The sequence below is a fragment of the Artemia franciscana genome, unplaced genomic scaffold (genome assembly GCF_032884065.1).
Source record: "Artemia franciscana unplaced genomic scaffold, ASM3288406v1 PGA_scaffold_32, whole genome shotgun sequence".
NCBI lineage: Eukaryota > Metazoa > Arthropoda > Branchiopoda > Anostraca > Artemiidae > Artemia > Artemia franciscana.
Window position 1 is genome coordinate 1,950,631 of NW_027062665.1, and position 14,562 is coordinate 1,965,192.

A 14,562-nucleotide genomic window follows, 5' to 3' on the forward strand; every position below is an offset into this window, starting at 1 on the left:
ATTATAATTTAATTTTTGTCAAAATTCTGTAAGAAAGACTGCTCAAACACAAGGCTGTTGAATCTGAATGAGAAGTTTTTTTTTTTTTAGTTTCGAGACTTTTAGCGTAAAAAGAGGAGGTTGAGGAAGGGGCAGCCACCTCATTTACGAAATGATTTCCGTTCTTTTTAAGACTTAGTGTTGCTCCTTATTTTCAAATGATTTTTTTAATTCAATAAAGAGAAGCGGGATTTAATTCCAACTTATTTTGTAAATAGAAAAATGACAAGGATTTCCTTTCTGGTAACTTTCACGTGTTCATTAATTTTTACCATTGACTCTGGCTGAATTTTTTGCTGGAAGGACAGGGGCATTGTATGCTCTATGTTCAGGCATGCACGCAGATTTTGAACCCACCAAAAATTCTAAATCTTCCGAATTTTTTGGACTTCTTAATCAAGTTATCAACTATTTTTTCATAACTGGTCCCCTCCCCTAGGGAAACAAATCTTGGGTGCGTGTCTGTTGCGGCTAGTCCGATATAAAAGCATAATAGAATAGATCTGAACTGGAGTCCAAAGCCTTGTCAAATATGTTCAAATACGCAAATATTTATTCTAATACACAAGAACACAGCCCATTGGCAACAAGCATATACCACATATATAAATCTTTTAAGACGTAACAAACGTAACCAGTGAATATCAACTTCCTGTCAAGTAACAAAAACCCCCAGGTTTTAAACCCTCGTTTTGTCACTCCTCAGCTTATCCCACTATTTTAATTGAAATCACCTGGAACCCGCCACGCGACCAGGTGGCTTCTGCACGGCTACCATCTGGCACGAACTTGCCTTAAGGGGGGCGGGTTATCGCAACAGCGTATGACACCTGTCGAGTAATCAGATAATTAACAAATTTAAAGAGTCTTTGGAAGTATTGCAGGAAATCTAAAATAGTTAGAGTAAATAGCATGTTCAGTCATCGTAAGCTTGCACCAAGGCCGTATCCAACGGGATTAGGGGGTTTGAACCCTACCCCCACCCGAAATGTTTGTCCGTCGCAAAAAAAGTAACAAAAATGAATATAAACAAATTTTGGATGCGTCTTTTAAAGTTTTTTGTAACTCTTACCCCCAAAAAAATCTTTTGTAAACCCCTCTCCCCCCACTCGAGAAAATCATGGACACGGCCTTGGCTTTCACTAAGATGAAAAGGTCTTGATAGAGTGGACAAACAGGGCGCCAATTCACGAAATATAGAAGAGATCAAGATAATTTTTTTTTAATGAACACATATGCGAACTATATATTTAAAAGTCTACGGGACATTTTCCTTTACTCTTGATTTTTAAGTGAAAATACCAAGAACTACATTGTTGAAAATGCAGTCTTTAGCTTCATAAAATATATAAATATAAATATAAAATATATGTATTCATAAATATAAAATATGAAACGAGGAAAAATATAAATTAAGGATTAAAGTGGAGCTCTTTAAAAGAAATTAAATTACTTCCGAATGTTTCCTTTAAACCATCGACACTTTTGTCTATCATATACAACCCTCCAGATCCAACAAACCCTCAAAGTTGTTGGAAGCTTCAGTTTTTTACGTATCAATAGCTTCGAAAAAATTAACCCTTTTCAGGCAACAGCACATGAATGTGTTTCAAGGGGGCAGCCCTTTGACAAAGAACACAAAAATGATATATATATATATATATATATATATATATATATATATATATATATATATATATATATATATATATATATATATATAATGATATAAATAAATATATATATATATATATATATATATATATATATATATATATATATATATATATATATATATATATATATATATATATTACATATGAGGCCTTTGTCTCCTGATCGGTCGCAGAGATAGGATAATTAAAGCTTTTAATACAAAAATGTTCCAAATGCGTTACAAAATCTTAAAAAAGCTTTTATAATCCATCACTACCATCCCAAATGACTGAAAAGCATATTATTGTTTTTTTTTATCTATACTAAAATGTGTTTTATTATTTCGATTACTGCAGACACATCTAGCAAATTTTCAATGATATTGAGTTGTTTCGCTTAAAATGTCTCTGGGAAATAGCATATTGTTCTGTCAGATTATTATCGAAATTGTATCTTCAAACTTTAGCTGCAAGCATGGATTTAAAACCAATAAAGTAGTTTGATTTTGTTCATTTTATCCAATTAGTCAGTCCACTTCTAGGGAACTTGGCAAATGTCAAAGTTTTAATGTTACTTAGTGTAATGCATAGTGCTATAAAATGCCGCCAAAAGTTAACTAAGAATAATTCAAAGGGTACTTGAAGGGAATGAAGATGCGTCTTAAGTAGTCATGATGAGAAACAGTGAACTGGTTTTAGCCCCTAAAAAATATGATAATTACTATTTTAGAACCGTTTTTTTTCAGTATATATATATATATATATATATATATATATATATATATATATATATATATATATATATATATATATATATATATATATATATATATATATATATATATATATATATATATATATATATATATATATTAATATATATTAAAAAAAAATATGGGAATTCTCAAGGCTGTCAAATTGCTCAAATGATATGCCTTTTGAGTTGATTTTCCTTTGAGCTGATTACCACTAACAACGAACCACGTTTTTTCAATCAAAATGGCTAGCACCGCAAAGACCTCTCAAAGCTTTCAACTTACTCAAATTATATTTCCTTTGAGCTGATTTTCATTTGAGCGGATTACCTCTGACAATGAGCCGCATTTTTCAATCAAAGCGGGTAGCACCGCATGGAACTCCCAAAGCTGTCGGGTTGCTCAAACAATATTTCTTTTGAACTCATTTTCCTTTGAGTCGGTTACCTCTGACAATGAACCGCATTTCTCATGAGGTTCTTACAGTCTGTAAACTTCTACAAATAAATCATAATTTTCATGGAGTAATACTGAAAATATAGCACAAACATAGGAGATCATTGTGAACTTACTGTCCTCTGTCTTATGACACTCTCCTAAGCTCCGTCCAGGCAAAACAAAAAGGAAATGTAGACTAATATTGATCCTGAGTTTTTTTTTTTTTTTTGTTTAATGTTTTTTTTTTGTCCAGGCTTTTCAGTGAACGCCAGATCTGCATAATGCTTTTAATGTAAAAGTTGGTCTAATGAAAAGTTGGTCTGGCCGAATCAACACGTCAATCATTATTCACTAAATTAAGGACACAAGAGGATTTTGAAACACTAAATTAAGGAAATGCTCGCGAAGAGTTCTCTCAAGCATGCGACTTTTTTCCAGGATAAATGAGGAGTCCAGTAAATCGGGGAGATAAATTTTAGAAATTAAAAAACACTAATTATATGAAAAACGGAAGAATCGCAGGCAAAATTGGAATAGATCGAGATTTAAGACAGGGAAGATGAGTCTAAAAGCCGTGTATACTATTTTACTACGAAAAATAAATATCAAACTTTTATGACCAATAGAAATCAAAACCACCACTATCAGTGTTTTTGATACTTGCATCCCCTCTCTGAGGACGTACCAAAGATTCTTTGCTGGGGAAGGTAGACATTTTTTCTGGTGGGGAGTATATAAGAAATTAAAAAAAAACACCTGGAAACTTAATTTATATGCATTTTTGTTACGGTTTTACGAGTCGGAATAAATTCCAGGGAGGGGAGAGGGGTTTAAAAATAGTAACCCTCCTGAATACGACGTTGGATCTCTGCCTGAATAAGAGATGCTATTGCCTATTGTCATTATACATATTAAAGCATAAATGCCATTGATTACCATATTTACTAAACTGTTTATGGTGGATGGCAGTATGATTGAGTTGTGCGGGCAAGCATTTGAAATTATTTGACAATTGCAAAAGAATTAGAGACAAAAATGAATTTCTAAATCTTTTCACTTCCTCAAAATCAAGGAAGAGAAAAATATTGATTGGTAGCATCAACATCTATACGGCAACACCAGCGCTTGAATAGATCCCCACTCGACGGGGCTGCTCAATTATAAACAACTGAAATAAACAAAAATTCCTTCCCTCGTCTCCAGGTGCTTCACTCCCTGGAAAAAAGAGAGGAAAAAAGTATCTGTTTAAATAGGCAACAGCTGACTTCGACCTGACATATTCGGAACTAAATATGCCACATGTAATTAGGACTGTTTTCTTAGTAATTAATTTCCCTTGCATCCTTTACATGTTTTTCACAAACTTGATAATTAGGAAAAAAGGAGGGGATCTGTAGGCAAGGGAAAAATAAACAGGAGAAAAATATAAAGCAAATAAGAATCTGACAATTATTGGACTGAAGAAAGATGTTCAAGACATCAGAAATATTGTCTAGTGGCTTTCAACAATGGTAAATTTTTACGGAGGAGTTTCTCTGAGCTTACTTTGGGGGCAAAGGGGGGTGGTATACTTTTAGTGAATATTATGGGTAAACAGTATACACAATTTGGTAATTAAAACAAATAACATTTCTATCGAAACTATACATAATTTATTTCCGCAATTTTGTAATGGGTATTAGCCAAAGCAAAGTAAAACAAGAGCTAAGAGCTCATATGGGACTTGTGACGAGGCGAGAAGAGCTAAGAGCCAAGAGATCATATGGTATGAGCTCTAACAAAATTCTATGAATCAATAGATTGATTTAAAAAGGAAAATAAGAGGCTTAATGCCGGTCAAGATTTAAAATAAGAGCTCTGAGTCACAAAGTCCTTCTAAATATCAAAATTCATTAAGATCCGATCACCCACTCGTAAGTTATAAATACCTAATTTTTTCTAATTTTTCCTCTCCCTTTTGCCCCCCAGATGGTCGAATCTGGGAAAACGACTTTATAAAGTCAAATTGTGCAGCTCCCTGACACGCCTACCAATTTTTATCGCCCTAGCACGTCCAGAAGCACCGAACTCGCCAAATCACTGAACCCCTCCCCCCAACTCCCTCAAAGAGAGCGAATCCAATACGATTTTGTCAATCACGTATCAAGGACATTTGTTTATTCTATCCACCAAGCTTCATCCCGATTCCTACACTCCAGGTGTTTTTCCAAGATTTCCCCCTCCAAATCCCCACAATGTCAAAAGATCTGGTCGGGATTTGAAATAAGAGCTCTGAGACATGAATTCCTTCTAAAAATCAAATTTCATTACGATCCGATCATCTATTCGTAAGATATAAATACTCCAATTTTCATTATTTCCAAGAATTCCGGTTCCCCCCTCCAACTCCCCCGAATGTCACAGGATCTGGTCGGAATTTGAAATTAGAACTTTAAAGCACAAGATCCTTCTAAATATCAAATTTCATTAAGATCTGGTCACCCTTTCGTAAGTTACAAATACCTCAATTTTCAATATTACCCCCCCCCCCAATTCCACCAAAGAGAGCAGATCCGGTCCAGTTATGTCAGTCATGTATCTTAGACAGGTTTCTATTCTTCCCATCCAGTTTCATCCTGATCTCACCGCTTTAAGTATTTTCTAAGATTTCCGGTCCCCCCAACTGCCCCCCCCCCAATTACGCTTGATCCAGTTGAGATTTAAAATAAGATATCGGAGTTACGAGGTCCTTCTAAATATGAAGTTTCATGAAGATCCGATCACTCCTTCGTAAGTTAAAAATACGTCATTTTTCTTATTTTTCAGAATTACCCCCCCCGCAATTGAGCGGATCCGTTCCAATTATGTAAATCACGTATGCAAGACTTCTGCTTATTTTTCCAACCAAGTTTCATCCCAATCCCTCCAACCTAAGCGTTTCCCATCATTTTAGGTTTCCCCACCCCAAACTTCCCCCAATGTCACCAGATCCGGTCAGGATTTAAAATAAGAGCTTGGAGACACGATATCCTTCTAAAAATCAAATTTCATGGAGATCCAATCACCCGTTCGTAAGTTAAAAATACCTCATTTTTTCTAATTTTTCAGAATTAACCCCCCCCCCCAACTACCCCAAAGAGAGCGGATCCGTTCTGGTTATGTCAATCATGTATCTAGGACTCGTGTTTTTTTCCACCAAGTGTCATCCCGATCCCTCCACTCTAAGTGTTTTCCAATTTTTAGGTTTCTCCCTCCCAACTCCCCCCCCCCCAATGTCACCAGATCCGGTCGGGTTTAAAATAAGAGCTCTGAGCCACGATATCCTTCTAAATATCAAATTTCATTGAGATCCGATCACCCGTTCGTAAGTTAAAAATACCTCATTTTTTTATTTTTCAGAAATACCCCCCCCAACTACCCAAAAGAGAGCGGATCCGTTCCGTTTATGTCAATCATCTATCTAGGACTTGTGTTTATTTTTCCCACCATGTTCCATCCCGATCCCTCCACTCTAAGTGTTTTCCAAGTTTTAGGTTTCCCCCTCCCAACTCCCCGCCCCCGTCACCAGATCCGGTCGGGATTAAAATAAGAGCTCTAAGACACGATATCCTTCTAAACATCAAATTTCATTGAGATCCGATCACCCGTTCGTAAGTTGAAAACACCTCATTTTTCTAATTTTTAAGAATTACTCCCCCCCCCCCAACTACCCCAAAGAGAGCAAATCAGTTCCGATTATGTCAATCATGTATCTGGGACTTGCGCTTATTTTTCCCATCAAGTTTCATCCCGATCCCGCCACTCTAAGTGTTTTCCAAGATTTTAGGTTTCCCCCCTCCAACTCCCCCCAATGTCATCAGACCCAGTCGGGATTTAAAATAAGAGCTCTGAGACACAATATCATTCCAAACATCAAATTTCATTAAGATCCAATCACCCGCTCATAATTTAAAAATACTTCATTTTTTCTATTTTTTCCGAATTAACCGGCCCCCACTCCCCCCCGATGGTCAAATTAGGAAAACGACTATTTCTAATTTAATCTGGTCCGGTCCCTGATACGCTTGCCAAATTTCATCGTCCTAGCTTACCTGGAAGTGCCTAAGTAGCAAAACCGGGACTTTAGGTTTTCCCCCTCCAACTCCCCCCCCCCAATGTCATCAGATCCGGTCGGGATCTAAAATAAGAGCTCTGAGACACAATATCATTCCAAACATCAAATTTCATTAAGATCCAATCACCCGCTGATAAGTTAAAAATACTTCATTTTTTCTATTTGTTGCGAATTAACCGGGCCCCCACTCCCTCCCAGATGGTCAAATCGGGAAAACGACTATTTCTAATATAATCTGGTCCTGTCCCTGATTCGCTTGCCAAATTTCATCGTCCTAGCTTACCTGGAAGTGCCTAAAGTAGCAAAACCGGGACCGACAGACAGACCGACAGACCGACAGAATTGGCGACTGCTATATGTCACTTGGTTAATACCAAGTGCCATAAAAAGCTCAAAATTTTCCTAGAAATATATTTCACCGTTATTGCTGACTACCTTCTGCAAAACCTTTTACGTAGTCCAAGTCCATGGGGTTTAAACTGCTCCGATCCGATTTTTGAAATGAGAATCTGGGCGCCTTCAATCGAAGCCTGTAGAACTTTTTCGCGGAGGAGTTTCTCTGAGCTTACTTTGGGGCAAAGGGAGGCGGTATACTTTTAGCAAGTATTATGAGTAAGCAGTATACACAATGCTGTATTTGTCTGCTTCTGGAATTGACATAAGGAAATTGGTGAATAAAAAAAAAAAAAAAGATTCAAGCAACAGGGTCGTCAACGAGGAGGGACCGTTGCCCTCCCCTCTAGATTCTATCCGCGAAAGATCTGAAAATACCTTTTCATGGTATTTTTTATCAGTAAATACCTCTTTTTTAATTCTCATTGAAAAAATAAATCCCCCTTCCTACAATTTAAAGATAAATTTTATCGCATCTACATTTTCGAGAATTGATGCCCCTACCTAGCAACAGGCAAATCCAAAAATAATATCTAATTTAAATTTTTCTTTTATTTCAAGCTATTTAGAATAGACCTATAATAGTACTACAACCTTTAAAACAAGTATCAACTCTAATGAGAGCCAAAATAAGGAAATAACGCTTAACGGTTGCACGAAGTAAAAGCGCGAAAATGTTCTGCGGCTAGTTGTGGCGATTAAGTTTTGTAAAGCAACATGTTCGCGGTGAGTTAGTCGAACCTACCTATCAGTCACGTATGATTGTAAATTAAAGTTGATTCCACCCCCATGGACATTTTTTTAAGGATTTTCTGGTCAGCCCTTATTGGTCAGCCATTGTCATACGCTCAAAAAAAGCTTGTAAGAAAATGAAGTCATATTTTTTTAAGACCTCAAGTAGTAGAAAGAATCCAGGCGTATTTTGACCTCTGAGAACCGGGCCAGACCAAATTCTAAACCTTTAAATATCCAAGACTTATATATTATATTAGACTTAAATTATATATTGAGAGGTTCAAATTTATCGTGTTGTATTGTACCTCGGAGATGAACTGAATATAATATCTTTATATGGCCATTGATCGATGAAAAAGTTACATTTATTTATGCATTTTCACCTTGGTTGAGTGGAGGCAGATATCAGGATCCCCGAACCTCCTATGACCTCTGGATACCACCGGTGGAAATTTGACAGAATTACTGTTAGGCTATTACGAATAATAGTTTTATTCACCTTATAAGGTATTTAGGCAGCGTTGGTGCCTTCAGGCTCGGGTTCCCTTTCTCCACAAAAAAATTCAGACTTCTCTGTAAAAAAAGGATCTCCCTGTATTTTCAAATAATTCACCGGCATTAAAGGGGGAGGTGGTGGGAGTGGCTTAGGCTCTACAGTATTTTGTTCCTTACCACTGAAATGAATTCTAGTTTATGTGTCCATGTCCCCTTATTTTTATTGATGTTTCAACCTTACCTCAATTTCAAATTATATAAATTCCTCTTTTAGAACTTCAATTGACCTCAATTGACCTTAGTGCTTTAGCTTTTCCTTGAAGCATCTTCAGCTTGAAAGGGGGAGGGTATGCATCCAATAACTTGTTTTACCCCAGGATACTGCAAAGACTTGGGTTGAGAGAAAAGATTTTGGGACATTAAAAAAGACATAGAAATCCCTCTAATTAATTTGATGACTGTCTCAGCTTTTTCTTAACTTCATGTAAGACAAATTTCTTCCTTTTCAAGTCCCCCGGAAAGGACTGCTGAATCAGAGATGACATCAACTGATTTATTCTAGCGTCTTTGTATTTTTCTTCTAGAAAAAAGGAATAAAACCTTCGAAGATTCATTTCCCAAGTGACTCACGCTGGAAAACTTTTCTTCGGGGAACTAAAGTGGAAGGAATCCAAACATCCCAAGATTTTATTTCCCTAAGAAATTAAATGATCCTGTATGAGTCACCCATGTTTTGTATGTCTTGTAAGACTTGTAGGGGGAAGGAATAATTTACTACGACCAAATTGCCCTTAGGGTGCACAAACGTTTTGATATCAAATAAGAACTGAATATTGATAGTCAATAGAAAGAGAATGTTGAGAAGGGAATCGAGGCAGACATGAATTAAATTGCTTTAGAATTGCTTTTTTGCTTCCAAGGAATAATCCATCTTTAAAATCGTTTAAACCACGAGACATACGCCAGGTGGGGCAGAACTATTCCATGGCCAAGAATAGTACGATAAGCACGGCATGATGAAATTGTGCTACGCAGGCGAGAACCCAAAACGCTCCAGGATATACGCCAGGTGTCAAATTTTGGAAGTTCCAATAATATGCCTTTGGAGATAACTTGACCACCCAGCCCCTGGGGAAGGGTGTTTAAGTTATAAAATTTGCCCAATATTTACGTACAATATTTTTTATTGGGAAGAATGCACACATTTTTCGGTTCGGGAGGGGGGTGAATTTTCTGTTTAGAAAATTGTGAATTTTCTGTCACAGAGGGTAATTGTCTGGAATAGATTTTCACCGGGATGGAATTCTCTAGAGGATATATCCTTGGGGGATTTTTCTGTAGAGGGGGAGACGGATGTCCCTGCATTATTTAAAAAAGTGATCAGAGATTAAATACAAAAACAAGTATTTGTTAACTAAAAGTAGGGAGCAATATTAAAACTTAAAACGAACAAAAATTATTATGTACATGAAGGGGATTCCTCACCCTCAATACATCGCTCTTTACGCTAAAGTTTGACTTTTTGTCCCAATTCTTTGAGAACGACTCCAGAAACACAAGGGTAGTTTAGTTAGAATAATAAGAAGCCTTTTCTAAAAGTAATCCAAACTTTAGCCTGAAGAGCCAGGTATTGAGGAAGGAGAAACCCCTTCATATACTTAATACTTCCTGTTGATTTTAAGTTTTAATGCTGCTCCTTAATTTCAGTTGAAAAAAACATTTATAATCTAATAACGATAATAAAAGTCACTAAGCAAATACCTAAAACCTACTAATGAAAGAGGCCAAAAACTAAAGCAATTGTCAGCATTATTATTATCTCAGTCCCGTGTATTAGACCTTAAAATAAGCATTATGGTATGTACTTGAAACGTATCAGTTCAAAGTAGGTGCAGCGTTTTGAGCAACAGAGGGGTGCAGCCAAATCTAGTATAAGAACAAGGCCAGAAGAAGGATCGGAGATATGGCTTTTCGTGGATGCAGAAGAAGCAGGGGAGACACAATAAGTCATACACTCGTTTGGAAAGCAGTATGCAACCCCTTGAGCTTGATCTTTTCTCATATTCTCCCTATCTTCCCCCTACTTAAAACACCCGTGACAGTATATAATAGGACTGTCTCTTAATTTACGGCACTTTGTATAAAAGGCATATATTCTTTTACTATACTTGCATAAAGGGGATTAGGGTGGTCCAGTATTTCTCCACCCAGGCATGAGCGACAGGTGATAGAGTTTGAGAGACGATATTATGGACAGGTGTAAGCCTCCTTTTCTGTTGGTATGACCATTTGTAAAACAGCTGGTCACTACCAGAAGTGGTCGGATGCAAACATAGGGGTAGTTTGACTGCTACGTGTTTTTCAGATTGATAAAAACCGCCAAGATAGTGTAGTTTAATTATTCTAACCAATTTAAAGGTGTGCATATTGAGTAACTAGTTAAAAATTGGCGACAGGTGAAGACTATAAAGTGCGCATCGGACTTGAAAAAACTGAAGAGGCTTCGCGCTATCTCAAGCATCACTTAGAACTCGAGAGGCTACGTACTATCTCCGTGTGGTCTTGACCATCACACTGTGCCTCCAGTATGTAAGCAGGGTCCCGGCTCCCCACAGTCTCACTATTTTTCACATATTTTTTAATCAAATTTTCTGTTTACGAAAAGTATTTGTTGTTTTTTAAACCAATTTGTTATCCCCCCTCCCTTTCACCGAACACAATTATTTCGACAGTATTTTACTGCAATTAATGATGATATTGCTTTTGGTAATTATCTCTATGTGGTTTTGAACATCACATTGTGCTTTCAGTCTGGTTTCTAAGCAAGCTCAGGACCCAGACTCCCCCACAGGGGGGTGCCAATTAGTGGGGAGAGGTTGCAATTTTCCCATTTTATTTTTAAAGTACCTCTCTTGACATCTTATATTTTTTTAATTAAAAAATTTCAAGTTTCACCCAACGGTCCGTCCCCAGGCGGAATTCCCTCCCAGCAAAGGTAAACCTGGAAAGTCCTTCTCCCAAGGAGTTCACAAGAAAGTTTAAATACCTCAAAATAAAAAAATGAGGTAATTACCGGGCCTAGCCGCATATCATCGTTTGTGATGGAGTCCTGAAGTCTGTAATAATAATAGCAATAATAAAAATTCAGATTTTTATGGCCTATTTTGATTTCCCTCCAGATGAAATTTTTCCAGGACACTGGTAGGCTATCTCCTTGGTAAAGACTGTCTTCCCTCCCTCACCAAGTAAATTCAAGGTCCCTTGATCCAAGGAACACCCCCCTTTCCCCCAAAAAAAAACTTTGCGGAAGTGAGCTAAACAGATTGTCAATACAGACTGACTGACATAGCCTGCATTTGTTTTTATTGTCAATTCGTAAAAAAAAGCAAATTTTCGTCACTGTTTTCTTCCTTTCAAACACTTTCTTTTCAAATGTATAGAAGTCAATTGATTGATTAGGCAGTTTAAAATAGCGCTTCAACAAACTAAAGAGATTACTTCAGACATTGGACAATCCTTTCAAAGATTGGACTAACAGACATGCATACATTTATTTTATAGATATAAATATTTCATAGATACAGATTGTTTGCCTTGTTTCGATTAGCTTTCACAGGTTGACTCCTTCCCCTTAATATCACTATTTTCGAAAAAAAGTAGGAAAAAAAGATTCCGGAGCACAAAAATTTTAAACCTTTACCCTCTGTCTCAAATTGAACCAACAACAGCGTGGAATTCTGATTTTACTCGAAAACAGTGATTTTCATTGGCTGTGATGTCATTGTCAGTGATGTTTTGACTAAAAGTATAGAATACTACTTTCTCTTTCAATAAAGCACCCAGCGCACCCGGCGCTTACGTCAGCGGAAAAAGCTTCTGATTAGTTAAAAGTGATGTTATTCAGTCAACTTCATCCAATCGCAGCCCATTTCACGATCCTTTTGGTTCAATTTTGCGACTTCCAGTACAGTCTTTTATACCTACCAGTCCATGCGCATTGACAGTACGCAAGTGCACTAGTTCAAAATAGCGACACTAGGGGGTTACGTTTTTAAGATAAATGTCATTCGCCTGGACCATAAACCCCCCCCCCCCTGTTTCAACTCTCTCTCATCATCCTTCCTTTCAGTACATTTTTTTGCCGTCAAGGATAGCAAATGAAAGCTTCAGATCTTAATTTAAAGCTTTAATTGAGAAACTAATTTTAATTGTTCTACCAAAAAGCGTTTTCCTTTTCTAAATTATATCTACTAAAGGAAAAGCCGGAAGCTGTTTTCTTTGAGAAAGTAGTTTTCCATTTGTCCAAAAGCAATTTGTAGTGCCACGTTCTTTTGCAATAGGGTGATAAGACTAATTTAGATTTTAGAACCACAGATATTGGGGTCTTCCTTCCCCCTAGGATCTTTGGATACCAGTCGTGAGGCTAGAATCTTGGAAAAAAGTACAGATGCTAAAATTAGCCTCAAAGATGTGTAAAGTATATTTATTATAACATTTTAGATTTTTTCGAACCTTGTGATTTCTCGCACGTGAATCAAGATTTTTTTTTATGTATATGAGGGGGTTTTTCCCCTCGTTAATACCTCGCTCTTTACACTAAAACTTAAATTTTGTCCCAATTCTTTAAGAATAACCCCTGAATCGGAAAGGCCGTAGAATAAATAGTTTAAATTACTAAAAATACTTTAGCATAAAGAGCGAGGTATTTATCTTCTCCTAAATACCTCGCTCTTTATGCTAAAGTATTTTTAGAACCCCTCAATATGCGTAATAATCCCTGTTCGTTTTATGTTTTAATGCTACTCCTTACTTCCAATTGAAAAAAAACTTTTTCATGTTTATTGTTTCATTGTTTTTTTTTTTAAAGTAATGCTAGAAAATTCCGCTCCCTTTTCATTGAATTTTTCTTCCCCCATGACATATTCCTCCAAGGAAAGATCATTCCACATAGCCCCCTCCCCTCGACCCCACCCCCAAACCAAAAAAGTCCCACTGAAAACGTCTGTACGCTTCCCAATAACCATTACTGTATGTAAACACTGGTCAAAGTTTGTAACTTGCAGCCCCTAGCCCAAGGACTGTGGGGGAGTAAGTCATCCTCAAAGACATAGTTATTATGGTTTTTGACTATGCGGAACAAAATGGCTATCTCCAAATTTTGATTCGCTGACTTTGGGAAAAAAATGAGCGTGGGAGGGGGCCTAGGTGCCCTCCAATTTTTTTGGTCACTTAAAAAGGGAACTAGAACTTTCCATTTCCGTTAGAATGAGCCCTCTTGCGACATTCTAGGACCACTTGGTCGATACGATGACCCCTGGAAAAAAAACAAACAAAAAACAAATAAACACGCACCTGTGATCTGTCTTCTGGCAAAAAATACGAAATTCCACATTTTTGTAGATAGGAGCTTGAAATTTTTACTATAGTGTTCTCTGATACGCTTTTAGGGGGTGTTTCACCCTATTTTCCAAAATGAGGCAAATTTCCTGAGGCTCGTAACTTTTGATGACAAAGACTAAATTTGATGAAACTCATATATTTAAAATTAGCATAAAAATCCGATTCTTTTGATGTATCTTTTAGCATAATTTCGTCTTTTAGAGTTTCGTTTACTATTGAGCCGGGTCGCTCCTTACTACAGTTCGTTACCATGAACTGTTTGAAAATATTCATTTATCCAAATACATTTTGCTGTGTCAAAATTTTTTGCAATACGTGGCAGAATAATGTGGATTTTAAAGGTCGTTATTGTTTACATTGCAAAATCCTAGGGATAATAATATAATATGAATAGTATCTATTAGAAAATTTATATATTGCTTCTTCCAATTTAAACGAAAACAGACACATACAATGATACTTAGAGGGGGAGGGGAATGAACGGCCATTAAAAACACTATAACATACAATCTATTTTACAAAACCAAGAAATTACAGGGAATCAATAAAGATAAGCTTT

At 36.6% G+C, this 14,562-nt stretch overlaps 1 protein-coding gene across 2 annotated transcripts in view; it reads right to left on the reverse strand.

Moving 5' to 3' along the window:
• Nucleotides 1-478: 478 nt before the first annotated feature.
• Nucleotides 479-14,562, reverse strand: part of LOC136041677 (xylosylprotein 4-beta-galactosyltransferase-like) — a 50,529-nt gene continuing 36,445 nt past the window's right edge. Inside the window, exon 6 of one of the 2 annotated variants that reach the window (XM_065726399.1) lies at nucleotides 479-869. In XM_065726399.1, coding sequence (XP_065582471.1) covers nucleotides 811-869 — 59 coding nt within the window. In that variant the 3' untranslated portion in view covers nucleotides 479-810. Of the gene's footprint in view, nucleotides 870-3,975; nucleotides 4,103-14,562 lie in introns of those variants that run through there. The other variant, XM_065726398.1, reaches the window with a different exon arrangement.